This window comes from Natator depressus, chromosome 5 (genome assembly GCF_965152275.1).
Source record: "Natator depressus isolate rNatDep1 chromosome 5, rNatDep2.hap1, whole genome shotgun sequence".
Taxonomy (NCBI): domain Eukaryota; kingdom Metazoa; phylum Chordata; order Testudines; family Cheloniidae; genus Natator; species Natator depressus.
Genome location: NC_134238.1, coordinates 90190113 through 90217441, shown reverse-complemented (window position 1 = coordinate 90217441; position 27329 = coordinate 90190113). Strand labels below are relative to the sequence as shown.

Below are 27329 nucleotides of genomic sequence, written 5' to 3'. Positions count from 1 at the left end.
CAAATAATCCTAGACTTTTGGGGGTTTTTTGCTTCTTGTTATATGTTTTGCAGTACTTTGGGGTGGAACACAGCAGCTGGTTTAACACAGAAGTGGCTGCCAACAGATCTTTCTGTACCTCTCCCTCTGCTCCTGTGCCTGTCTGTCTCCCTCCCCTTAACATGCACCTTTCTACACTAACCAGTCTGTCCCAGCCTTCCTCCTCTCTGCACTGGAGCAAGTCAGGCTGTTTCCCCCCACCATGCAACCTGAGAAGCAGCAGGGGGATCACTTACAGCACAAGAGTCTCCCTGCTCTCCTCTGGTGAATGGAGCCATGCAAAATGGCCCTTGGCCTACAGCACAGAGTAATTAGTGGCAATGTCAGCCCCTGCAACCTGGGGATGCTGCATGTTTAGTAGCTCTGTGGGATGGGGCATGCTCAGTGAAATCTTCTGTGAATACTGCTGCCGGCCACTAACAGATTTATGAGCACGAGCGAAGTACTACTTGTAAAGACTTGTAATTTGGAAAAATTATGCTATGTTTTCACAGGAATCACAAAAAGACCCATCCCTTAAAATAGGGTGATCGCTTTCATCTCTGCTCCAAAGCACAGAAATACTAGGGCTTCAAGGAAGAGAATAAAATATTTTATTTTTAACATGCGTTAACCATGTTTTCCCTGGCTCGTTCTCAGAAATGGAGAATAATTTTTGGTGAAAAACTTTAAAAAAATTTAGTGTTAGACTGAAAATGTCTATGCTGGTGTCTGACTAAATTGTTAGTGTGGCAAAGTTATAGGCAACTGAAAACAAGGTTTTATAATGTGAAATGTTCAACAACCTTCATTATAAGCCTTGAGACCAGCACCACTGATAATATAATTTTATCTAAACAAGTACTTTCTCTTATTTTCCCTTCTTATTACGATGTATCTTTTGCCTTTATATTGCAGCAAATCCTATTTTCCTCCAAATCTATACCAAAGTAGTTGATACCTTGATTCTGACCTCCACTCTGGCAGAGATGTCAACCTGCATCGACTACTTATTAAATTTTCAAACAAGCACCTTTGTGCTCTCTTCCATGGTGTCTTTCGCACACGGGACATCCACTAAACTGCCTCATTGTCCTTAAACTCTTGTTTGCTGTGTTGCCTGCAGAAAACTTGATACCAATAAGTAGCTGCGCTGCTGAGACTAATGTGCACCATGGTGATCATGTTTTCTTGCTTCCATAGGCTCTTCCTGTCTGTTGTGTTCACCCTTTGTTTCTTGACTTAGGTTTAGACTGTAAGCTCTTTGAAGCACAGACAATATTTTTTGTTATGTGTTTGTGCAGTGCTTGGCACAATGAAGCTGTGGGTCCATGACTGGGGCTCCTACGTAGCATGACAATACAACTGACTTTGAAGTCGGGGCACTATTACAATTTCTAATATTGGTTTATTTAATACATTCACATTTCATTCCTCTGTTTACATGGTAAAATTTCAGTTTGTTTCAGATCTCACATGAACTCTATATGTCCTTTCAGGTAAGTGGGAAAGACTGAGAGGCTGTATCTAACAATATCTCATTCACTACCTACTTTACTGGACTTTTGCACTCTGTCCAGTGTCCAGTGTGCAGAATGTTTTTCATTTGTCTAGCGAGTCTCTACTTTTACTGTTATTTTAGCAGATCTGTGGCTCCTCTTAGTGTTCTTGAGATAAGTTTACTTTGCATGTTTGTTTTCCTACATAGGACTTTGATACTAGTAAAGAGAGCTATGCAAGTAAATATTAGTAACACTAAATCAAGTCATTTAAACACAGCTTTGTCCAACACAAGAATGTCTGTCATTTCAGCAATTACTTGCACCTGTGCAAGTAAATACAATTCTATCATAATGAACATACCTCCTACTCCGGGTCCCAAATTAGGCATGGTTGAGCCTGGTCCTGTACTGGTGGTGGTGCTATTTCCAACACTACTACTGCCCCCACTTTCGCCACTGTTGCTGCTACTGGTTGTGGAACTCTGAGAACTGGACTGAGGAGCCCAAGGATTTGGTAAAGGGTCTCTATTTTCTGTACGAGACGGCTGACTTTCCCCACCTGAAGATGCATTGCTTACTAAGGAAGCAAATGGGTTACCTCCAAACTACAAAGGAGGAAAAACAAGGAATACCATCTATTAAAACCATCAATTTTATCTCTGCTAGAAATGACAGGTTTTGAGACGTATGCAAAATTACAAACTTGAAGACTACTGATTCTGAGAACAGTCTTTAATTATATTCACCAAGCTAAAACCAGTTTCATGGTAGAATAATCAGCTGTTTTGAGATGCTAATCTTAAAAAGGGACATTACAAAAAATAAAATAAATCACATCTCTCAAAATGTTGTACCTTACTATAGCAGCAACACCCAGGATTTCAGGCTGAAAGTAGTAAGGGAAAAATCTATTTTCTATTTTGTTAACTTGGTGCATTTGTCAACACTTTTCTTAAAATGAAACTGACTATATCTCGTCAGGATATTGAGTTTCTCTCTTGTTGAAAAGACTTAAGAAAAGCAACAAAAAAGACTTCAGAAACTGTGCATAAGGAATCTAAGATAGAATTTCCTGAACCTATTTAAAGAGTACTTTTAAAAACTTTTAGGAATTTAAGTCAATTTCAGAAACTTCAAGTTAAGTGTTCCTTTATGAAAAGCACATGCCATAATCACTGACTTTCAGACTGTGTCACAAAACCAAGAAACACAAACTTTACTCTTTCAAGGTTGAGAGTTTGGGATTTCTGCAGTCCTACTTCTACAAATGGAAACAGAAGGTGCAGTGACTTCTAGCACCAAATTACATTTTCTTGAATGCTTGTTTAAACAGTGCATAATTTCCTTCACTCCTGAGAAACTGATTTAATATTAGGTTGTATGTACCCATTTCTCACCTGCTCTTGGGCTGCATTCAACATTGGCTCCTGAATATCTGTGTACATGCGTCGCAAGGCATTGTATCCACCTGGTATACTCTCAAGATTGCTCAAGGCTCGGTCTTGGTTTCTCATCATTTCCTGCATCATTGCAGGGTTTCTCGCAAGTTCTAGGGTCTAAGGAACATTTAATCTGTATTAGTAAAAAAATTCATTCTAAAGTGAAAACAACATCTGAAGCAGTGTCTCCATTATAACAGCTATTTATAGATTATCTAACCCACTGCAGTTAGTTTGAACTGCTGTTAGAACTAGAGCAAGAATTTTTCTTGTTGGAATCATTAGAAAGTTAAGACAACTGAATTTTCATCTGCCATTTTGTCAAAATTGTAAAATGTTGAAACATTTTAGTTATATAGTACTGATACAAACAGTATGAATGTTTTGTACTGGGCAAGAGAGAGGAAGGAGGACACAGAAAGTTACGTCCAAGTTCATTTCTATTCAAACAGAATTAGTGAATTTACTAAATATTGTTTCAACTCAGAAATACAGTATGCTGCTTCCAAATAAGAACCATTTGAAATAAATACCCGGTTTCTCAAATCCACAGTATCCATCAGTTTGTGTCTTAAAAGCCTCTACAGCGTAGAAGTATGCCAGCAGCTTTCAACTGCATTTAAAATCTGACTGAAGTACTAAAATTTATATTAAAGAGTGTTGGTTTTTTTTGGCAAGTACATTATTGGCTGTATAACAACCCTCTTTTCTCAACGAAAATAGGAGATCTGAAGTGCACAAAAGTTCTGTCCTAATTTAACTTCAAAAAATTTAGTTATGTAATCCTGAAATACTCTCCAGGGAATGTTATAGATTATTTAACATTAAAGACAACACATTGAACTATTTCAGACATTAGTGACTAGAAAAAAAAAATCAATAGTATTTGCCTAGAGTAGCATTCTATGAGTTTTCCTATATGATCCTAAATTTCTCAGCAATACTTCAAACACTCAAGTCAGCACATTTAATTTCATTAAAGAATTTTAAAGTTTATTAATTTACAGAGAACTTTCAACATACTTGTCTCATTATATCTGGATTATTAAGCATGTGACTGATCTCTGGATTTCGCTGTATCAATTGCTGCATTTGAGGATTGGCCATAATTAACTGCCTCATCAGGTCGGGATTTGAAAGCATGCTCTGAACAAAGGGATTTTCCATTATCTGAACCATCATTTCCGGGTTGGACATGAGCTGTCGCTGCATCTGACTTTGTAACTCTGAAAAGTTAGATGTATTCAGGCCCAGGCTACTCAGACCTGCAAGTCCTCCGAGGCCACCTTAAGGGGAGAGAGAAAAAAAACTGAACTTTCTGCTTTTAGTACATTTCTAAATCAATTTCATCTGGACAACTTTTCTTAAATACAAAATACTTTAATGTATCACCCAAATTTCCAGACAATGCAAAACAGTGGGAATTCCATCCTTCCCAGACACTAAAGAGTCCTTCCTCCAATGTCTGTTGTTTTAATAATGAAGACATTTAGCTGACAACCAATACTTTGGATAAGACATACATGTTATTACCACTCTAGTAATGTTGATGTCTGTGTCCTTCAGATTTCAAAAATTTCTCCCTTGTAAACCATGCAGTATATACATGCATGTCTGCAAGAGTCTATTTGCAGGAGTCATTTAAAATTTAACAGAGTAAGTATGATAGCATTACAATACAGTATATTTTCCTTTTATTTTGATAAAGCAGAACTCTTTCCAGTTCCTAATGCATCAGGTACTAAAAATAAGGTAACAGTTTTCTACAATCTTCACGCTGTCTAAATTGCAAAACTTCAAACTGACCCCAAAATTGTGGCAACCAAAATCACTCATGAAAATCTGAGCCACTTTAAACTCATAACAGCAAATGCTTACTAATTTTAACTTTTTTATTCTATTCATTTTTCGAAAATGAAACAAGAGATAGAGGGCCTGAATCACCAGTGTTAAGTTTGGTGCGGGTAGCAGGAGAAAACCACTTTTCAGCTGCAGAACAGGAGCCTGTCTGTGCTTGGGAAATGTATGCTCCGGAAGAGAAGGTAAGATAGAGCTATTAGGCCCAGTGATTTGATTTGGTCAGAGAAATATGCTTGTAGGTGGGGTAACAGTTTTGTCACTGTTGTTCACAATCTGGGTGACACTAGGGGCACAATTTCTGCAGTGCCCTCCACTCCTTGGATCAATCCAGATACATTGTAGAGCAGGGGTGGCCAACCTGAGCCTGAGAAGGAGCCAGAATTTACCAATTACATTGCCAAAGAGCCACAGTAATATGTCAGCAGCCCATCCCCCCTCAGCTCCCACCCTCCAGCCCCCAGCCCCTCCCTCCGTGGCCCCACCAGTCAGCACCTCCTGCCTGCCACAATCAGCTGTTTCGCATGTGCAGGAGGCTCTGTGGGGGAGGGGGAGGAGCAAGGGCATGGCAGGCTTGGGGGAAGGGGCAGAGTGGGGGCAGGGCCTGGGGCAGAGCAGGGGGTTGAGCAGTGAGCACCCCTCCGGCACAATGGAAAGTTCACACCTGTAGCTCCAGCCCCAGAGTCAGCGCCTATGCAAGGAGCTGCATATTAACCTCTGAAGAGCCGCATGCGGCTCCGGAGCCACAGGTTGGCCACCCCTGTTGTAGAGCATGCACAGCTCACAGGGAGCTCTATAATTTTCACACTACCAGTAATGCGGGAATGAAACACCAGCTGCACCTTGCTATTTGTTGATGTGCTATATGAAGCAGCAGCATAGGAGTATTCCATGTATGCAAGATTTTCCACAGAGGAAGATTTCAAGGAAATAAGATTCCTACAATCAAATGCTGAAATTAAACCCTTTTCTCTAAATGGGCTATAACAACTAAGTGAAGGGCAGCGTTCTTAACCCACAAAGTTAGCAGATAAAGATTGTACCCAAACCAAAAGGGCTGCTGTTTGTTGAGGCGGGTGTGGAGGTACTACTGCTTGATGTCGATGTGGTAGAAGTATTCCCTGTGGTGTTCGTTTGCTGTACAGGATGATCTTGTGATCTGAAAAATAAAGTTAAAACTATAAACCACTTTATTGAGGCAATTTAAAAGATTTCTGGAAGGATCCAGAGACAATTTAGCATGAAATAACCAGAATATAAATTATGACCATTCTCATATATTGTGTCAATATTGTGTCAAGACCGTTATTTAAACATGGACAGCAAGTAATCTGGCTTGAGTGATTTAGAACATGCTTTGGGTATTTCTATCTTCTGCCCAACTGGATATTAAACTCATATCCCCAGCCCAGACAAAAACCAGAATCTCAAGATTCTCCATGACAATCTCTAAAAGGAAAGATTTAAACGCAAATAGGGTTAAAAAGGTGATTGTGCATGTTTTATCATTCCAAATTGATGTTTTCACTGAGATCCCAAACTCCACCCCTCACTGCAGCTGGAACCATGAGCAGGACTTCAGCCAGTCACTGAAGCACTTAACACAGTACCACAGCCATTATTTCTGGTAAGCTTCAGCTGTTTTCTGAACAATAGCAGGTACCAATCCATTTCCCTTCCCATTGTTTTCTGCTCAAACATTGCAAATAAATTGAGAGAAGCAAAACCATCCAGACATCTAAATTAGCTGACAGTGCAAAGTAAAAGCCTGTCTTACCGAACCATTTCTAGTTGGGACACTGTGGCAATTCTAATCTGAAGGCCAATTGTGGATACAACTATAAACAGTCTACAGCCAATACAAACAAAACTGAGTCATTTCAGGCTGCAAGTGTTGTAACATGTACTGCACGCTACTGTCTATTCAGAGTTAGAACTCTTCAGAAAATGGGAGCACAATTATGTAAACCTGGCTACTGATTTATGACCAAGTCTGTTCCCAAACTTGGTCATGGCAGATTTCTCATTTTCAGTGTCAGGATAGCAGTCCTGCACTTGACGGATCAGCTCAGCTTTGGACAGGTCAATCTGTCCTTTGCTGAAACGATCTGGACCAATCCCAAAAATGTGAACATCCCCTCAGCTGCTTCTGGTGCAGTTCGCTGTTGCAGAAGGTAAGGAACATTCCTGGAGCACCGCTTACACACGCCCTAGACAACTGCAATGGAACTGCCCTTCCTTGCACAAAAGGCCTGTAAAAGCAGCCATATGTTTGTATGAATAGACAACATTAAATTGTCTTGGCTAAAGAAAACAGATGATTTGCAGTTCGTAGGAAGTGTAGGTGGTTAGCAGTTGTGGGAAGGCCTTGAAAAATGGTATGTTTAATTGAACATACTGGGCTTGGAATGTGGCTTAACTGGAAAAACTGGACCTGGAAGGTAACTGATAAAACAGGTGAAAAGTCTTGAAGAAGAAGCCCGAATCATCAGGGGTGGTTCTACATGGCTTTAACCAAAAAAGGGTTTCAGAGTAGCAGCCGTGTTAGTCTGTATCTGCAAAAAGAAAAGGAGTACTTGTGGCACCTTAGAGACTAACAAATTTATTTGAGCATAAGCTTTTATGAGCTACAGCTCTCTTCATCGGATGCTGTAGCTCACGAAAGCTTATGCTCAAATAAATTTGTTAGTCTCTAAGGTGCCACAAGTACTCCTTTTCTTTTAACAAAAAAAGAAATTCATAAAGCAGTGACTATAGTCACATAGGTTCTGATACATAAAGTATAAAAGGGTAAACTCAAAAGGATCATTACTAGTACCTGCTGTCCAGCTGAAGCCAGCCAATGTGGGTTTGAGTGTCCTCAGTCTAATCCTGCAGTAAGTACTTGAACAATGCTTATAACTGCATGTTACTGAATGGGCATATGATTGCTTAGGCATTTAAGGCACATTTGGAGCAGCTGTATAAATGGCATTCAGCCTTTGAATTTAATAAAGGATTTTAAGATTAAACTGGTGTCCTGGTGATGCCTGGATTATCAATAAAAATAATTCCAATAGGGCTTCTGCTCTACACCTGGAGATTGACTTAAAGGTAAACACAGTTGATGTGTTCATCTTTTGCAGATATTTTTCTTCCAGCTGGGCATGGTTTGAAGTTGCTGAACAGGCTGCCTTCATCCTGGAGAGATGAAAACTGAAACACCTAAGATGCTTATAGGGCAACAAATAATGCTGGTGTTCAGCACTCAAGTGCCAGAATTGAGTGCCCAAAGAACAGAAAGTTTGTTTTTTTATTATTAGCAACCTAAACCCATCTAGAAGGGAGGAACATGGCAAGCAATACTCATGAAAAGAGCACTGTGACTGTAGAGGCTCAGCTCCTACAAGGAGTTTTCACTGACTGAAGTCAGGAAAGCGCTGACTGGAAAGTTTTAAGTGCAGTGGTGAAGTTCAGAAGGTGGCACATGACTGCCAAGGGAGGAGGCTGACACTCACACTATCCTGCTATTGCAGCATTTAGGGAACAAAAAACTTCAAGAGTTCGGAGATTTCCACCTATGCTTTCGCAAGGGACCTCAGGACCAGGAGTAAGAATATTGCTTTTTTTTTAGATCTAGTAATTGCACAATAAGATCTAACTGGGAAAGGAGAATATTTATTTGGTTTCTTACAGCTAAAAAAATAGAAGACAGCTTATCAGCAAGGTTACCTGTTTTGTGTTTTGATGACAAGGTGAACAGTGAGTCCATCGTGAATCCCATGCTGGGTCAGAGTATCTTGATCTTTTAAAATTTTTCCAGCAAATATTAATACAAGTTGATCTGTGTGGGACTTGAAACGCTTAGAGATTTCTTCCTTAAACTAGATATTAGAAAGAAAAAGTTAATGTGATTATGTGTAAATCAGTGCATTAACTATTCTATTTTAAAAAACTTTTGAGATTTGGTGAAGTTATTTTGCATGTTTACTATTTTCAAGTTTATACAATATACGCCCCCTTTATTAAATGCTCCCTCAGTTTTTTATTTTTGACAATGACTATGAAGTCAGATCATTCCCATTTGTACATTCAAAATAATTAAACAGTATGTCAATCAACAGTGTTAGAAAGTGATTAACTTTAAATCCTTTCCTGCACCAGCCACATATACAATAAAAGCTTAAATGTCAAGGAATGAGAAAAAAAAAATCTTGGTTATCTTTTTCAATTACAGCTTCTCTCATATAATTTTGTATAAGTGTATATGTAAGAGGTGTAACTCTTATTAACACCTGTAACAGATATAAGTATTTGAAAACAGCATTTTCACATTAAGTAAAACCCATTTTTGACAATGTAGTATTAACATAATGTTAGGCTTGTTACAACTTCACAAAAGGAAGCATTTCCAGTGTTCTTATATTATCGCCATGTACTGAAATGGGCTCAAATTCCTGTGGTCAAAGCACATATAACAGAACCATAGCTAAGCTGAGCAAATGCGACCATGGTCATCTAACTCAATTTTCTTGCTCTTATGGGGGTTATACAGCAACACTATTTTGTAATACTTCTGTGTAGTCTATCATTTCACCACTTAACTTCTGTACATGGTAGTATGCATTAGCTTTACAATGCTGGTGTGATATTTACAAAGTTATGGAAAGCAGTTGTTGTGACAGATACAGGAATTTCTTGCATATCCTTGGGAGACCTTAAGTTTAGGTATATTTGAGGTCCATTGTATGAAATGCAAAGTTTATATATTATTGTGGGACAGGATTGAATGTAACCTGGGGAAAAGGGACAGGAGGATGTGATGTGATGCCTGGGATTTCAAAAGACTATGCCAGACAAGAATGGACTTTTGCATTAATAAGTGTTAAATGGATTTCCTGGGGAATACCTAGGGAGAGGTTAATGCAAATTCCCCACCTCTGTTTAGAAAAGTCTGGCTTGCTGGGAATATCACAGTGTTGGCTGTGGAGATCAAGGAAGAAGGAGGCACGCCTCGGGGCCCTATTTCACCCAGGGGTGTTCGCTACTTCCCACCACCCAACACAGATGTAATGAGGTTAAGTGGTGTCTGTATAAAATAAGTAAGAACTATTAATTATTCCTCAAGAAAGGCTTTTAATGATTTTCAACTATAATAACAGCATAAACAAAACAAGAAAAGGAAAACCAAAGGCCAACACTGAATAAGAATTAATACAAAAGGCAGATTATACTGAAGACAAGCGCAAGTACAAGTAATATTGTGGACCATTTGCGAGTTCCTGAACAGTGACTCTACATATGCTGGTCCTGGCAGGTTATAATAAAAGCCCCGAAGACAAGCATAGGTAAAACTATTGTTCACCAGCCCTATATTCCTGGTGTTTTTAAAGGCAACATAAAGCTGACGAACGACAGCACTACATGCGTTTGCTAGGACTATGTAAAAGACAAGCAATAACACATGCAAAGCTATTATGCATCAGCCGTCTACTATTGATTTTATACTATGGTATCGATACAACTCTTGGCAAGGAACAGGAGGGAGAGAAACGTAGGTATCTGCCCAAGAGAGGTGACAACTGAAGGGCCTGGAGCCCAGAGTGGGTGCTCTTGGTGGACTACGGGAGGGGGGGGGGGGGGGGGGGGAGGACTACAGGTGCAATTGCCCTGAACTGTGACAGCTGTTGCATATGCTTTTACTTGTCTTAAGTTTCTATTCTTATCACCAGAAAAAAAATTATAGAACACATTTAAAGAAATCAGGCAAAAGAACGGGAATGACTCAGTGTAACGGATAGTGATATGCAACATTTTCAACATCCAGATCACTAGTTCTAATTAGCAATGACCAAAGTTTGTTTGCACCCTAGGACTATGTTGTGGCTTCAGCCTAGTTATATTGAATATACCTCCACACCACAAAACAAACAAAAAAACAATACAACCAATGGCACCAAAGCCATCTTTTGTTGGCAGTCTCAGAAAACAGAATGACAAGGCAAGCTAACTATTTTGCTCTCTGCCCTCTAGCAGTGATCCTTGCAGGCCCTGGTTGCAGCATGCTGGGGCTACATAAGCAAGCTTGGATTGCCACCTGTCTGTGCTTTATCTATTCTGTGGATAGGTGCTATACTGACACCACCTCACAAAAGTAATAAATGCATTTAATTTTAAAGAGAAAAGGAAGATATTTTGACAGGCTGATGACATATTGTGAAAAAAAAATCAAACATTTCAATTTATTTCTTGATTTAAGGACTAAGATTGTAAGCTAAATTGCTTGGAAGATTTTAGGCTTTTAAAAATCTTTCAGAAGCTTGCCTTTTTTTTTTTATTATTGATATGATCAATTTAATTTTTAAAGAAATCATGCTCTAACTGGAGATAGAAGTGAATTCTCATTCCATGCAAGACCCCAAGATATTGATCCAGAAATGAGTTATTCATTTATACTGCAGTAGCACCTACGGACCAACCAAGTCAGGTCCCATTGAGCTAGACACTGTATAAACATAGAAAGTGACAGTCCCTACTCCAAAGAGTTTGCAATCTGACAAAAAAGATAAGACAACAGATGGATGAGACAAACAAGAAGGTAGTGTTGTGGCAGTGAAGGCAAGAAAACTCTGTACCTACACAAAGCTTTATTAAGTCAATAGAGCTCTTCACACATGGAACTCATCTCAGGATGAGGGTCTAAAATAAATTATGGCTCAGAATTTTTAGGGGGCTTTTTAACCTTAACTGACCTTGATGGCTACTTCCTGGTCAAAAGACACATTTTAGATACTGCTATTTACACGTGCTGATTTGTCATAAAAACAGTAGTGACTGGTAAAACACTGTTTAGTGACAGCTTTAAAGCTGAAGAAAAAATTATTAAAGTTGCAATAAATGAACATTAGTATTAACTTTAAATTTAATCTTAAATCAAGTCTAATTAGCTATGACCCAATTTCTAGAAGGAACTACTCATTCAAGAGGTCAGGACATTGAACAATTTGTGGGAGATTATATAACCACACGCTATCCAGTGCCATCAATATACTGGCATCAAAAGCAGCACCACCACTCTCTTCTCTCTGCCCAGACATATCTATGGTTTTCAGATAACCCACAAAAGAAACACAAAAGATGGGAGACTATGCCAGTGGTGAAAATGCTAACAGCCCCTGACAAGCTAGGGCACAAACAATTCCTACATGACATACCTAGGCCATGGAATTGGTCAAGCAATCTCTTCTGCCTAGGTAGTAAAACTATTCTGAACTGTGAGACATTTTGGGAACCTAGCAGGTTGCATCAAGCAGCTCACTACACAAAGATCATCTGCATTTGCAATAGCCGCAATTATATGGTTATACACAATAGAGATACAGTATCCCTCTTTTTAGAATTTAATCTGTTCACACAATGGGAAGCCCTAGAAACACTGAAGAAAATCCAAGCCATTACTTGTGATTTTCAGCAATAGTTTTTCTGGATGGCGAACGGAAGCCAAGAATACCCAAGCCAACAGCTAACAGATTGCCAGTTTACAATGCACTTGAAAGCCCAACCAACCCACCCACCCACCGAAACAGAACACAAGTTGAACAATGGGTACCCCAGAAACCAATTTTTAGTACAGGTGACTTCTAAACTATTGCCAGCAGCTAATCTCCCATTCCTGGACAAAGTTATTGTTTTTCATTAGCTTCTCAATCTGAAACGCAACTGCCAATATAATAAACCCTTCTCAAACAGGTTCTACACTAGAATTTGGCACAGAGGAGCTGCTGGTTGCACCTTTTAACCAGGCACAATGGACAAACAATCAAATTCATTCTTCTGAATTTCAGTATGTGAAACGATACATTACGAGTTACTTTTCACAGTAGGGTTGTGAGGGAGGACATTTAAAAAAAATAAATCAGAAAAAACATTATTCTAGGGAAAATTAAAAAATGAGAACCTGAGCTGCCTTTCCACAGCCCCACATGGTAAGCCAAACACTGTCTGCTGACTCACAGTAAGCAATAAAAAACAGCAATTGTGAATGCATTGATGCCCATTCATGTGCCTGACTGAAGACAAAGAGAGTTGTGAAATAAAAGGAATAAAACCAAGGGAATAAAAATATCCAGAAAGACCACTCCCCATTCCAACCAATCGTGGCCTAGCATGAGAGATACCTATACAACTATTAACTATTATAGCAAGGATTTTCAAAGAGGCCGAGAGAATTAGACACCCAACTCCCATGAAAACTGGGCACCAAACACCTTTTGGCCTGTTGAAAATTCCAGCCTGCAACTTTATATATCTAAACAAGAAAGTGAAAGCTGTTTGCTCTTCCAAGCACAGGACTTTTGTTTTGAACAGTGAAATACATGCAGTCCCGCACTACAGGAGAGACTGTCCAGACATTGTAGCTGGGTGAAAGAGTTACAACAAGATTTATGTTCCTAAAAGTCGTTTAAAGTGCAGTTCTATTTCAAAGATTGACATCACCTTACTCAGAGCAGCTCCCTGTTACGTTCCAAGTGTCATCTGTAATGACAAATAAGTTTTTACTATTATTTATTCCTATTAAAAATAGAGGCAACGCAGCTAAAAGAATTAGCTGGATTCCATTCAGGTCTGGCCTACACTACAGCATTAGGCTGACCTAATTATGTCAGTGTACATACCACAGCCTTGCTCCAGCTGAGGTAAATGCCCTAGTATACTGACATAACTCCACCTCCAGGAGAGACCCAGGGCTTATTTCAGTGTATTTAGGGTGACACAATGTTTCTGTAGACATTCTGTTACTTACAAGTACTGGTTGTCATTCTTGTCAATTTCACTACTCCGCTGGCACCAAGCTTCTCAGGACCCCGCCAGGAACAGGGCAGCCACACCAGGCTTCTCAGCTCCCTGCTGGGAATGGTGCAACCAACTGGACACTGGAGGCAGATCTCCCCTAGCCTGGCTTCCCCACAAGGCTCTCAGCTCCCCAGTGGAGCATGGCTGTACCCGACAGGGAGCTCCATGCCCAGAGTCTGGTCAGCTGCCACGCTCTGGGTGGAGAGCCAAGAGCCCAGCGGGGAGCCGAGAAGCCAGGTGTGGCTGCCCTGTTCCCCGCAGGGAGCCAAGGAGGAGGTAAGCCCAGCTTCTGGCAGGGAGCTGCGTGCGGAACTGAAAGCCCCGGCTGTCAGCCCCCACATTGCCCCTCTTAAATCGGTGGAAGCACTCCAAGTGAAGAGACACACCACCAATAGAAGAAGGGTTATGCGGACATGAACCACTGGCTGTAAATCAACCTAACATAGATCAACTTAAGTTTATAGTGTAGACATGCCCTCTGTCTTACACAAAGGAATCAATATTCTACTTGACAGTCCAAATACCTAAATTAAATCTGGGCAACCCCATAAAATCTGCAGAATTGTATTTTCTTGTGATTAGAGAGAGAAGGAAAGAATTTTTATTTCAGTTCCTTGGCTGATTTGTAAGGTTGTCAGTTTAAAAAAAAGTTACTAGTGAGGCAATGTAGCCTGGTGGACAGAGCACTGGACTGGGACCCAGGAGAGTCTAATCCCAATTCTACTGCTGAGTACTATTGGGCAAATCACTTCAACTCTGTGCCTCAATTTCACCATCTGTAAAATAGGGATAATTGATCTCAAACCACTTTACAAAGGAGGTGAGGATAAGTGACAAAGAGCATGATATTCCTGTAAACTGAGCAAAATGATCTGGAACTAACAGATTACTAGAAAGGCATAATGGGATTCCATGTTAACTATCACTTTTTGAAGGAGAACAACACTTTGAGAACCCGGCCAAGTATCCTTTTTTAGCATACGAGTGCTACAAAGGTGTTAAATTTAAAACTTACCAGAGCTAGACAATTTAGTGGCATTCTTACTGAGAAAACTAAATGACTTCAAGTTCTAATGCTCATAAAATGGCAAGTGTTTGCTTGAGAAAAAATACATACACTGCATCCACAGGTTAGTTTTTCCACCTAATTATAAATTAGGCATTACAGAACCAAAAACATAGTAACCTTCAAAGAAAAGCTAATAGATTTATTTTAGGCAACACCAGAGCTATCTTAAAAGGGATTTTATTAAAGTTCAAGTAACCTTATCTTAAAGTCTGACATAACTTTATATTAGACTGCTTTGTTTCGGCTACTGAAAGTAATATTTCTTTGGCATGGAAAATTTTAGTGCTAAGGAACATAAGTTACCAACCCCATCAACAAGGGCAGATCCAAACAAAAAAATTCTTCCTCCTCCTCAGCACACAATCCTTAGTACTTTAGAATGTGGTCCAAGATCTCACCTAACCAAATCAAGCATCTGATCACCCACTGCCATTCTGTCAGTGATTCCTCTGCAACAAAGTATTTCATTGATTAGTTTTTCTTTGTGGACTGCATTCATAACAGTATTTAGAGCAGCCTTTCAAAGTTCTGCTTTCCCAACAGACCGAGGGTGAATGATTATTTTTAAAAAACCCCATCAAGATAGGGCAGAAAATTAGATTTTGTGCTTTGGTTTATAAACTTTCATGACAATTCTGATTTACAGAAAAAAAGTGATGAAGCATAGGCAATTTACTTAATTCAGAATTATCACTCAAAAATCATATTTGATTACAAGAAACTTCAGACCCTTATTCTTACAGCTGTTTGATGCTTAACTATTTTGTTTGTCAATCATTTCTCAGAAAAATGTTGGTAAAATTCTTGATTGTATAACATTTTTTGGTTTTGTTTTTTAAATATGGCACTTTCTACGTGATCCAGGTTTTGGAGGAAAGTAAATACATATTTTAAAAAAAAGTCACCATTACCAAACCAAGCAGTACCTTTTTGTTGTTCTTGAACAGCTTTTAAATCAAGTTTCCAGAATGTGGGAGAAAGAATTTAAGTTATGAAGTGCCGAGTAATTCATCCCAGCAGTGGTTTTTTGTGTTTGTTTGTTTGTAAGAAAAAGAAATGCATAAAGACGAGTTGATGATTTGCAAGAATGAGTCAGTTCACATGAGTTGGCTGTGAGTTTGATGGGTTTTACCGTGTAGTTTAGGGAATAGAAGTGTATGCAAAAGAAAAAAAGTCAAATATTTACTCCATTTTTGAAACTTATGCACTCAGCTGCTTAACTAGAAGAAAGCAATCAGACAGATCACACTATCAATAGCTGGAGAGAGCAATAACTGACTATTATGTCAGGTTTCAGAGTAACAGCCGTGTTAGTCTGTATTCGCAAAAAGAAAAGGAGTACTTGTGGCACCTTAGAGACTAACCAATTTATTTGAGCATGAGCTTTCGTGAGCTACAGCTCGCTTCATCGGATGCATACTGTGGAAACTGCAGAAGACATATACACAGAGACCATGAAACAATACCACCTCCCACCCCACTCTCCTGCTGGTAAGGGAGGTGGGGTGGGAGGAGGTATTGTTTCATAGTCTCTGTGTATATAATGTCTTCTGCAGTTTCCACAGTATGCATCCGATGAAGCGAGCTGTAGCTCACGAAAGCTCATGCTCAAATAAATTGGTTAGTCTCTAAGGTGCCACAAGTACTCCTTTTCTTTTGACTATTATGTGACTTCAGTAGTTTTGAGAGTGAACCTAGGTTGATGAAAGCCACATCTATGTTATATCATTCATCAATCTGTGGACTGCTAGAAAACCACTGAGAAAGGATTGATTTACACTAGTTTACAGAAACTGAAAGCAAATTGCACATATCAGGAATATGAAAATATGGTGCCAACATTCTGTTCCCTTTCATATATATAGTTTTATAATTACGTTAACACTGTTCAACATCAGGCCTTAATATGTGGAAATGTGGCTAAGCTGTAATTGTGGGAACCAATAACAATTTTGAATTGCATGATTTATGCATTTAAACATTCAACCATAGTGTTCCATGAATAGCTTTTTTCCTTTGGGTGTTTTAAAGATAAAGAGAACACTAATGCACAAATAGCCATCTTTTTATCATGCAGAACTCCAGAATACGAGATACATGTGCATGTATGCTTGTAAAAAGGCATTCCAGCATTTTAAAATTGAGTACAGTGTAGTGTGCACAGCACATTATTTTAAAATACGTGGCATCTTATTTTTAAACTATTGGAAATCACTCCAAACATCTCAAACACACTTCAAAGAGGACAAGAAACACTGTATGGCAAAGATGAAATTTAAAAAAGGAATCATGAGAGCACAGAAACACTTGAAATTTTCTCTAGGGTTCGATAATTTAAGTTGCATTGTACTAACCTTACCAAGAGAAGATTTACTATGTGAGCTTAGGACAAATGAAAAATTTCAGGCCTGAGGGTAATTTTTTGCAAGAGTTATAAGCACTTCAATACAGGATCCTAAAATAATAGTGCCTTGACTACTTCAAACAATCTATAGAATATTTCTATGTATGTTTTGGAGCATTTTAATATGCAAGTAGACTGTTTGCATACAAGTTAAAAAGATAAAGCAGGCTGCATTTTTCTGCCAGGACTCTAGCATTTACAAAATAATGCATGACTTGACATTTGGGGATTTTTGTGTATGTGTAGGTGGATGGAAACAGTGAACTCCCTACACTCAGAACCTTGAAAATTGCCAACTTCAGCCGTGGATTGCATGAAAGGTTAACAGAGAGCATGAGCTCAGGAACACAAAGAAGCACACCAGTGAATGCCCAGTGAGCTTTAACTCCTCCAAGGTAAACTGCCTAAAAATGAAGAGTAAGGTTGTTTAAGGTGGCTGATTCTAACATCTTTTACCATTCAAACACAGTTTAAGTCATACTATAAATAGGAGGAGAGATTATTTAAGGAACAAGAGGCCCTTAAAATGACTTCCTCTCCCCCACCCCCCACTTTTGCCTTCTTCCCTATGACCTCTCCTAAAACTTCTCTTCTTAAAACAATCCAACTGAAAAAGAACTAACAAAATCATTCCCTTGAATACAAGAACGTTCTGGAATGTGCATCTTCTGGAAGAGCAGTCAGCATGCTCCTATATCTGTGATTGATTCTTCAAACAAAAGATGAAAGACCTAGCCAAATAATGTACCTAGTCTGGAGTCAGCAGGTTTACAGCTATTCCTTATCCCTCAATATACTACAAATCTTTGTATAGTTGTGCAAGTTTAGTAGCAGACCCATTTCAAAAACAGTGAAGCTATAAGCTCCAGTCCTTGGGTCAAGCCCAGCTGCATTTAGCACAGAAACAGAAGGTGCTGGGAAAGAGAGACGTGGCAATATTCCACCTTTATGGTCAACTGGGCTACCTACAGCTTATTTGGGTTTTGATGCAAGTTAGAGCAATCTAAGCGCTGCTCTAATCTGCGCATGGCTGTAATGGTCCCCCAAAAAGCTGTTGTGGCATCCGGAAACACCAGAGCACCACAACACTCGAGACACATTCCCTCCTGGCTTAAATACACCCTACACTGGGGCTTTGTCTACACTGGAAATTGAACGACAAAACTTTTGTCTTTTAGAAGTGTTAAAAAATAAAACACACCTCCAAAAGACAAAAGTTTTGCCAACAACAAGCGCCGGTGTGAACAGTGCTCTTGCCGACAAAGCACTCTCGTCGGGGGTGGAAGTTTTTTGTCAGCAGAAGAGAAGACAAACGGTGGCTACACTGCACGACTTTTAGCAGCATGGCTGTAGCGATACAGCCATGTCACTAAAAGCTGTGTAGTGTAGACATAGAATGTACATGCAAGATCCAGACTAATTCACCAAACAGTGTCACGTGAGGTCTCATAAAAACTGGTGTCACACTGGTTGTCACAATCATTGTGAAATACATGTATGAATGCTGTGTAAGGAGTTATTTATACATAAGGCTACGTTTTTGTTATTGATATTTTTAGTGAAAGTCAGGGACAGGCCATGGTCAATAAACAAAAATTAATGGAAGCTCGTGGCCCGTCCCTGACTTTCACTAAAAATATCCTTGACAAAATAGGGAGGCGAGTCCCCACCACCTGCCCTGACTGGGCAGCTGCAGGACCCACCTGCTGCCCCCAGCTGGACAGCTGCAGGGTGCCCCCATCAGTGTGGGGGCTGGGAGCTCCAGCCCCAGGGCAGAAAATGTCACAGAGGTCAATGGAAGTCACTGATTCTGTGACATAATCGTAGCTGTATTTATATACACGGAAAATTATGTTCTGAAACATTTGTTGTCCAGGGACTGGTTACCAGTAAAAATGAAAAACAGGTTTTCTGTCAGAAAAGAAATGCTTATGTAGTTGACTGTTCACATGTAAATTAAGTATTGTACGTTTCACAATGCTAATGAAGGACTAGGGAAAAACTTGAGAGAGAAAAGTAATAGGAAGAAGCAAACAGAGGAGGAAAGGCAGGAATATCAAAGGTTTCTGTGCTGTAATTGGGGGACAAAGACTACACCCTGTTATCCCTCACTTAAGAAGTAAGTGGACAGCGAATTTGCTTCATGAAAGTGGGATCTCAACCAGGCTTGGCTGAAAACACTGGAGAGAACTTCAGGTGAGACAAGCTTCTTCAGATGAGAAGATAACTTGCTAGTTAAGTTTAGTTTTTAAAAAGCATGTTATGATTTTGTTTTCTGTGTAACCATCTGCATTCTTATCATGGTAACCTGAATCTCTGTTCTTTGATTATGAACTTATTCTTGTTTTCACTATAGATATATCTAAGTATTGTGATGCTAAGCACAGTGGTGATCCAGAGTTGAAGCTTACAAGCTGGTCTGTACTGTTTCTTTGGGAACAGCAGACCTGGTAATTCGATGAGTGTTCAGTGGATAAGGGGCTGGACACTGCAGAAATGCTCCGAGGATGGGGGTTAGTGTTTGCCTATTGCTTGCTACCTGTACAGACAGAGCAAGGCCTGTGGAGGCCTGGAAGTCAATGCTTTTGTGCTGCCAGAGGCTGGTGGTTTCAGGGAACTAATCCACCACACCGCAAGCACAAACAAGACTTCCTCACACTAAGGGCAGTTGATGGTGAGGTGTCTCACAACCCTGGGTACTGTCACACTGTTCTATTCCGGAACTCACTGTGCAGTACACTTTTCTTAAAATGAACTTCAAAAATAAAGTCTCAAATGACTAAGGGATTATTATGCTGGTTACAGTTATACAGTTTAAGGTGAACTGAAAGGCTATTGAATCTGCCCACACAAGTTCAGACCCTCACCTAATTTCTATGTTTTTCCTGCAGCTATGGAGCACATCATTGTCCCTGCCGACACTAGCAAAAGGACCCACTGCTGACTATGTGTCAGCAACAGATGCAGCTGAACTGGTGATCAAAACTATTTGGTCATGTCTACACTTGAAATTAATCCATTTTTAGCACTGGTTCAACTGCATCCATTGCAGACAGTGAGCAACTACAACGGGTTAATGTGATTGTATAGCAAGAGCTGCTAATATCTAAATATTACAGGAGTTGTAGACCTTACATCCTCTCAGATGTTAGCAGGGCCATCAACTATTGCAGAGATGAAATCCTGGCCCCACTGACGTCTATGGTAGCTTTTGCCACTGATTTCAATGGGGCTAGCATTTCACTCAAGGTCTTATCAGGTAAAAAGTATGATCTAATTTTAACTAATTTGCTTAAGTATTTGCAATTTAAGTAGGTATATATAGTCTGTAAATCACCTGATGACCAAAACTTGTGTTTATTTTGGGAAAATATTTCATTACTCCATTAACTACTTTATAACTATTCCAATTTTTAGACAGCTGTCTACTAGCAAAGACAGGTTTCAGAGTAGCAGCCGTGTTAGTCTGTATCCACAAAAAGAACAGGAGTACTTGTAGCACTGCCACAAGTACTCCTGTTCTTTTTACTAGCAAAGAGTGCATCTACATTAAAATATCACATTTTTAAAAAGTAGTCAGAATTTGTAGATCTACTGTAGATGTATTTCATATATAGATCCAAGGAATAATATTTAATGATAAAAAGTCACACACAAGTACATTGGTCTACCCAGATACTTATAATGAACTCATTACTATACTAACTAAGCAGAGCTTGGAAAATCCATTGGCAAGTGTAAAGCTTTTCATGGCAAGTGAGAGTCCTAAACTAGTTCCTATACAGAATATAAGAACTCTGAAAAACAAATTTCCAGATGTAAAATGATGCAGAGTTGTTATTTGTAGCCCACAAACAGCTCTGGGCTAAATGCTCAAGGCCACCTAGGAGAAAAGTGACATATTGCCTATTAATTTCAACTAAAGATTTGTCTACATCCCTGAAATAGCTTTGAATATCTCAGCTCTAATGTCGAAAGTTGCAAAGTTTTGACAAAAGAGTGAAAATAAGACTAATCAGTTTCACTACTGCTATTCAGAACTCTCAGGTCAAGGGGGAAAATGAAAAAACTTGTCAGTTTCACCCAGCTGCTGCTTAGGAAAGCAGTCAGAAGTATCAAAGCACTCTGGAATTTTGACTAGGCAAGAAGAGTCCAAAAATGAAGCTTGCAGGCAGCATAGCAGAGAGCCTACCCCACTCCAGCAGTCAGGAGGCTCTGGAAAAGCTAAGGGTATGTCTACACTGGATATGCTTCAGCAGCATAGCTGCAGCTGTGCTCCTGCAGCATAGACAAATATTTCAGAGATGGAAGGGGTTCTTCCACTGCTGTTGCCACTGCTGTAGTAAATCCAACTCTGACAGGCAGTAGTTAAGTTAGTAGTTAGCAGTTTCTACACCAGGGCTTAAGTCATCTTAATTACATTGAACAGGGAATGAAATTTTTCACAACTCAAAGATGTAGTTAAGCTGACCTAACTCTGTAGCACAGACCATCCCTAACAGGCAAAGCAGCCAAGAGGAAGACTGTGATGAAACTTCTGGCCTAGTAGCCAGAAACTGATCTAAAAAAAAAACCAAAATCAAATTCCTGAGCAGGGCCCAAAGGGAATGCCTTGGTAGAAATTTCAACATCTTACCCCTTCCTAGTAGCAGCAAGGGGCTGGCTGTGCTTTTAACCAGATTGTTGATCTTAAGTCTTGCTACTGGAGCTCCCATCTTGTCCTTTATAGCCTTATCTGGCTAAGAAGTTATGACCTTCGGCCAGTAGGCAGCTGGTGCAATTTTTTACACACTGGGCATGTTCCAAAACACCTAGTTGCAAAGGCTTAGAAAAGAAGGCTACCACTTTGGTTGAAGTCATTATGGAGTTAAATTTAAGCTGCATACATTGAATGCTCCAGTGATGTGCAAAAATTAACACTTTTTAATAAAAGCATGAAATAAGCTCTCATGGGTAACATCTCTTTGGTTTTTGCAGCTCTGTTAGTGTGGCAAAGTCTGTATCCTTCATTAGTAGGAAAACATCTACTCTACAGCTAGCTGCTTTACAATTTAACTGTTAATATCCTAGGACCTGCAGCCACAGAACTTCAGGGTTCTCCTAAGCTAAATAGAATCAGGCCTGGTCCATATTTGGATGGAAGGTCTCTAAAGAAAGACTTAAGTATCACAGGAAATGGTGCTGATTCAAGAATGGCATTCTTCCCTATGAACCCAAGGTACAAAGGAATGAATTAATTTTCATTAGAACACAGAAAAAGATCCTAACAGCTCATGATCGATAGACAATACCATTGGAGAAACTACTGTGTAATGGCACCAGCACATTCCCACACAGCTGTGGCTGCATTTCACTGGAAGCATCCTTATCAATATAATTTTAAGTGGTAATACTCTTTTTGGGTAAAAAGATCATGTGCACACACCCTAACTAAACTACACGCTGCACCCCTTTCTTTAGCCACGAGGACTGTCAGGTGAAGGCTGTAACTATCCTTTCTCATCATCAACCTCTGCCTAACTGGTAACCCATGCAATATGCGTGTCAGGTTGAGGCCCAGCCTCCCGCTGTTAGCGCCGCTCAGCTGCCTGGGCTTAGGCTCAGCTCACAGTAGGAGAGCTAAAGCCACTCATCTCCTCTCGCCGACGGGACTACAGAGACAGGAGCTGAGGACTCGCTGCCAGTGGGCGAGCCGGCCCCGGCGGCTCGCAGCAGCGCTAGCCGTACTAGAGCAGGCCATACTCAGGGCCAGGGCAGGCAGCGACGGCGCACAGGGTGACACAGCGGGGCGCTGCTTCGTCACCCGGCAGGGCTCCGGCTTGGCTTGGCTAGGAGGCCCCCGCACTGCGGCTGGGCTCGGCTACGGGAGAGTGCTGCCAACCTCAGCCTCTCCCCACGGGAGCAGGAAACTCCCCATGGCTCGGAAACTCAGTCGGGGGCAGGAAGCTGCGCGGCCTCGCCCACCTCCCCACCGGCGCTGCTACCGGCACGGCCTCCCGGGCCCGCCCCCCTCACCTGCCGCACGTTGCTGGTCTCGGACACCGCGAACTCCTCCTTCTCTTTGGGGGTTTTCACGGTGACTTTGATGATCCGCGGCTCCGAGGAGGCGGCTCCTCCCGGGGCGGGGGAATCCGGGGGGCTGCGGCCCCCGGGGGGGCTCTCTCCGCTCTCGGCCATGGTGGGGGAGGGGGCCGCTTACTCGAGGTCTCGCTCGCTCTGGCCGCGCGGGGCACGCTACGTGAACCCAGCCCCTCACCGCCGCTGCCTCGCGCGCCGACACCAGGAAACACTCGCGACACTCTCACTCCCGGAGAGTTAAACGGAAACAACCCATCTCAGGCGCGGCGCGCACTGATGACGTTCCGAATGAGGGAAGTTACTAGAAAGGGATGTTGTCTCGCCTGGCGTGGGGCACACAGGTCAGCCTATTGCGCATGTGCAACGAGTGTTGCGCAGTCTCAACTTGATAGCAGTGCGCAACCCTATCCACCGAAGGCTCTAGGTTAGCCGCTGTGAGACTCCTTCCGGTTCGCATGCATAACCAGTGCGCCTGCGCATGTCACCTGACCGGGCTAGAGCGATGGTGCGTTGCGTTCGCTTTGCGTAGTGCGCATGTGCGGCCTTTTGCCTTCCGCTTGAGCGTTGGAGGGTGAGTGGTTCCTGACTGTCTGGGTTGGAAGCTAGGAGAGTCCCGCCTCCCTCTCTCGGTGCTCCGCTGTCTCCAGGTGGAGATGAGGGTCCGTGGCACTCCCAGCGCAGCACACGCGGCGTGCACGGTGCCCGGGACTTGCTCATTGCTGGGGCTTCTGAAGCAGCCAGGCCCCCTGGTTTCACTCTGCAACATGCATGGTGCACAGCAAGGGGCCTGGAGATAGCTGCGCTCCAGGCCGTGTGGGCGGCCGTCATGCCCGACTCTGGCACAAGTAAGGTAAAGCACCAGGTACAGCCCACCCGCCCCAATGAGTGAAAATCTGCGTCCCCTTTATGCAGAGCTGCTAGGGCATGGTGTCATGCATCTCACCTGACGCATGTGGCAGCTTCGTCACATCACTCGACCCACTCCCCCCATAATTGGTAAATTGTCAGGTGTGTGTGAGACAGCCAGGGTCTCATAGCCTAGGGGGTGTAAGTAGTGCTATTCTCACCCCATTCCCACTGCCATAGATCAGTGGTTTTCAACCGTTTTTCATTTGCAGACCCCTAAAAAACTTCAAATAGAAGAATGTACCCCTTGGGAAACCTTAGACCTAGTCTGTGGACCCCCAGTTGAAAACCACTGTTCTATCATAACCACCTTTCGCAGACCCCGTAGATATAATCCATGGACCCCCAGGGTCCATGGACCACAGGTTGAAAACCATTGTTCTAGTGATACTTGAGAGGTTGCAAAAGATCCAGGCGGATCTGCTTAGTATAGGGCGTAGATTTCCACTCTGGCCCTATCATATCTACTTTGCCACAGTGCTTTCCAGAACACCTGCCAAGTTATCGGCTTGGTTGTGCTGGCTGTAAGCCCTAGCCTCCACTCTGCTCCCAGCCCCAGGAATAGAATCCTGGGAAATTGTTACCCACCATTCCACTGCTGACTTACAGTCAAACAGCTGTATAACCCATTGGTAAAGTGCCACATTCCCTCTTCCAGTTGGCCTGTATACAATATAATACCCTGGTTTTGCTACCAGTTACCCCTACTAGAAGAGATGCGCAACATATAGATGAAAATTCTGGGTTCAAACCTTGTTAATGACCCAGGTAGAGCTGTCAATCGGGAAGAATTTGCTGGATGGTAAAACTAGACAAATAATAGTATGGCCAGATTATGGAATTTACATCACTACGCTCCCACAAATTAGTCACATACCCAGAAAAAGATCAGAGTGAAAGGCAAATCCTTTTCCCTGCCTCCACTCCTGTGGTGTCTTGCCAGCAAAATTGGTGCAGGCCTGCATATCAGAGCAGAATTACAGGGTGCTTGTTCCTTGTGTGGTATGGAGTGGCAGTGGCTCCCTATGCTCTAATGCAAAGGAACAGGGCAAGAGGAGGATCTGCTGCTATATAGAAAATTCTATACTCTATACTTCTATACACATTTAAAGTGGGCTAAAGCCATAGGATTAATGCGGTCTCAGCTCCCCAACCACTCCAAGGCTGGCAGTGAAGACTGTTTCACCCCCTTCCTCATGGGGATTTCCTTAGAGCTCAACTACTTTGTCGGCCGCAGCCAATCCTGGAATCTTTACTCAGGATCTTGCTGTCATAAACATTCACCATTTGAAAGGCTGCAGAATTATAACAGAAGCATCCACAGCAATACCATTGTTAAAGTATAGGAGGAACTGTGTGGTAATGTATCTATAGCACCTCCTCTGTTACCAGTCTCTGAAAAGAAAGCAAGCAGGTCTGTTTAGGCAGACTGTGCTAGAAAATACATAGTAAAGGCAGTGAACTGTGCAGCCTGGAAATATGGTCAGATGGCAGAGAGATGTGGATCTCCACCCAAGAGAGGCAACAGCTAGGGAGCTGACAGCCTGAGAATGGGTGCCCTTGCTGGAGGGTGGGGGTGGAAATATAGGTGCAGTTGCCCTGAACTGTAACAGTTCCAGCAGTGCAGAGCAGTGGAAATTGTCTTGAAATAGCATTTTATACAGAAATCAAGTATCAGATTGGGGATCAGAATTTCATTTGCAGTCCACAGGTTAGAGATAGACTAGCTCCTAGGTTACCCCAACTCGTATATGTTTTACATATATTTGAATTCCACCTACAAAGCAGTTGTACAATTGGGGATGTCACAAAATAATGTATTCTTACAAATATTAAGAATTACACAGTTCCACATTGTTTGGAACAGCCCTTTTATAAATTTTCAGTTTGAATGAGGCAGATTACTAATGCCTTGATTCAATGAGAACATTTAAGAAAATGGGAACAAGTAATTTACTGCAGCCTGGTTGTGGAGAATGACTTACTAATGCACTAAAGAGGGTCCTCATCATAGAATTAGTCAAGTGTGGGGGGAAAGTTCATCAAGAAATTAAAGGTTTCTTGATCCACCTACTCCTTTCAGTCCAGACGATAAGGAAGAGTCAGTTTGTCGAGTTTCAACGTCTTTTTTTCTTGCCATTTTCTCAGGGGACAAAAAAACCCAATGCATTTGTTCAGAGACATTAAACTACAATGGTGTGAACCCATCTTACACCTTTTAGCCAGCAGCATATGAGAACCAGAAAGTGAAACTAACCCTAAATATAGGATTTTTACAACTGTTCTAGTTTCTTCCCTCTACAGGCTATGTACGCACTGTAGATGGGAGGTATAATTGCCAAGTTGGGTACACACACTAGCTTTGCTCAAGCTGACATGCTAAAAATAGCAATGTAGTCATGGCAGCACTGTCTAGCCCAGGGGTGGCCAACCTGAGCTTGAGGAGCTGCCTGAATGTACCAGTGTACACTTCCAAAGAGCCACAGTGATACGTCAGCAGCCCCCCCACCCTGCTCCCCATGCCTTCCACCCACCAACAGCCCCACCGATTAGCACCTCTCCCTCCCCACACCTCCCGATCAGCTGTTTCATGGCATGCAGGAAGCTGGGGGGGGGGGGGGCGAGCGAGGGCACTGCAGGCTCAGGGGAGGGGCCAGGAAGGGGTGGAGTTGAGGATAGGGCCTGTGCCACGGGTTGAGCAGTGGGCACCCCCCAGCACATTGGAAAGTTGGCGCCTGTAGTTCCAGCCCCGGAGTCAGTGCCTATACAAGGAGCTGCACATTAACTTCTGAAGAGCTGCATGTGGCTCCAGAGCCACTGGTTGGCCACCCCTGGTCTAGCCTTCTGAGCACATAACCAGGATCTCAAAACAGGATTGTATTTGGGTGGCAGGTGTGAGCTGTTGTGGCACACTGCTATTTTCAGTATGTCAGATTGAGCAGAGCTAGCATGTGTTCAACTACCCAAACTGAGAATTACACCTCCCAGCTGCAGTATAGATATTTGTAAGGGGAAGTAAAGAGTATCTTGACAATGTTCTTTCAACTCGTACTCCTTCTCCACTTCACTCTTTTTCTTCTTGCCCTGCTCCTTGTCCTTTCCCTTTTCTCAGCTAGTTTTGCTGCATCAATTTCTGACTACAAGTGCTATGTCATTTGGTATAAAAAAGTTCTTTGGTGCAGGGAGTTAACTTTTTTCTTTTGTCATTTTCCTATTGCTACAGT

At 41.7% G+C, this 27329-nt stretch overlaps 1 protein-coding gene and 1 long non-coding RNA gene across 4 annotated transcripts in view; one reads left to right on the top strand and one right to left on the bottom strand.

Annotated features, from left to right (window-relative positions):
• The window catches only part of UBQLN1 (ubiquilin 1), a 35968-nt gene extending 12355 nt beyond the window's left edge, over positions 1–23613 (bottom strand). The window contains exons 1-6 of one of the 3 annotated variants that reach the window (XM_074953194.1): positions 23137–23613; positions 8528–8679; positions 5860–5975; positions 3983–4245; positions 2918–3076; positions 1882–2125 (exon numbers count right to left, since the gene is read on the bottom strand). In XM_074953194.1, coding sequence (XP_074809295.1) covers positions 1882–2125; positions 2918–3076; positions 3983–4245; positions 5860–5975; positions 8528–8679; positions 23137–23298 — 1096 coding nt within the window. In that variant the 5' untranslated portion in view covers positions 23299–23613. The remainder of the gene's footprint in view (positions 1–1881; positions 2126–2917; positions 3077–3982; positions 4246–5859; positions 5976–8527; positions 8680–23136) is intronic. The other 2 variants (XM_074953195.1, XM_074953193.1) reach the window with 2 other exon arrangements.
• Positions 23614–23664: 51 nt separating this feature from the next.
• Positions 23665–27329, top strand: part of LOC141987651 (uncharacterized) — a 47865-nt gene continuing 44200 nt past the window's right edge. The window contains exon 1 of the long non-coding RNA XR_012639598.1: positions 23665–23770. This is a non-coding gene — a long non-coding RNA (uncharacterized LOC141987651). The remainder of the gene's footprint in view (positions 23771–27329) is intronic.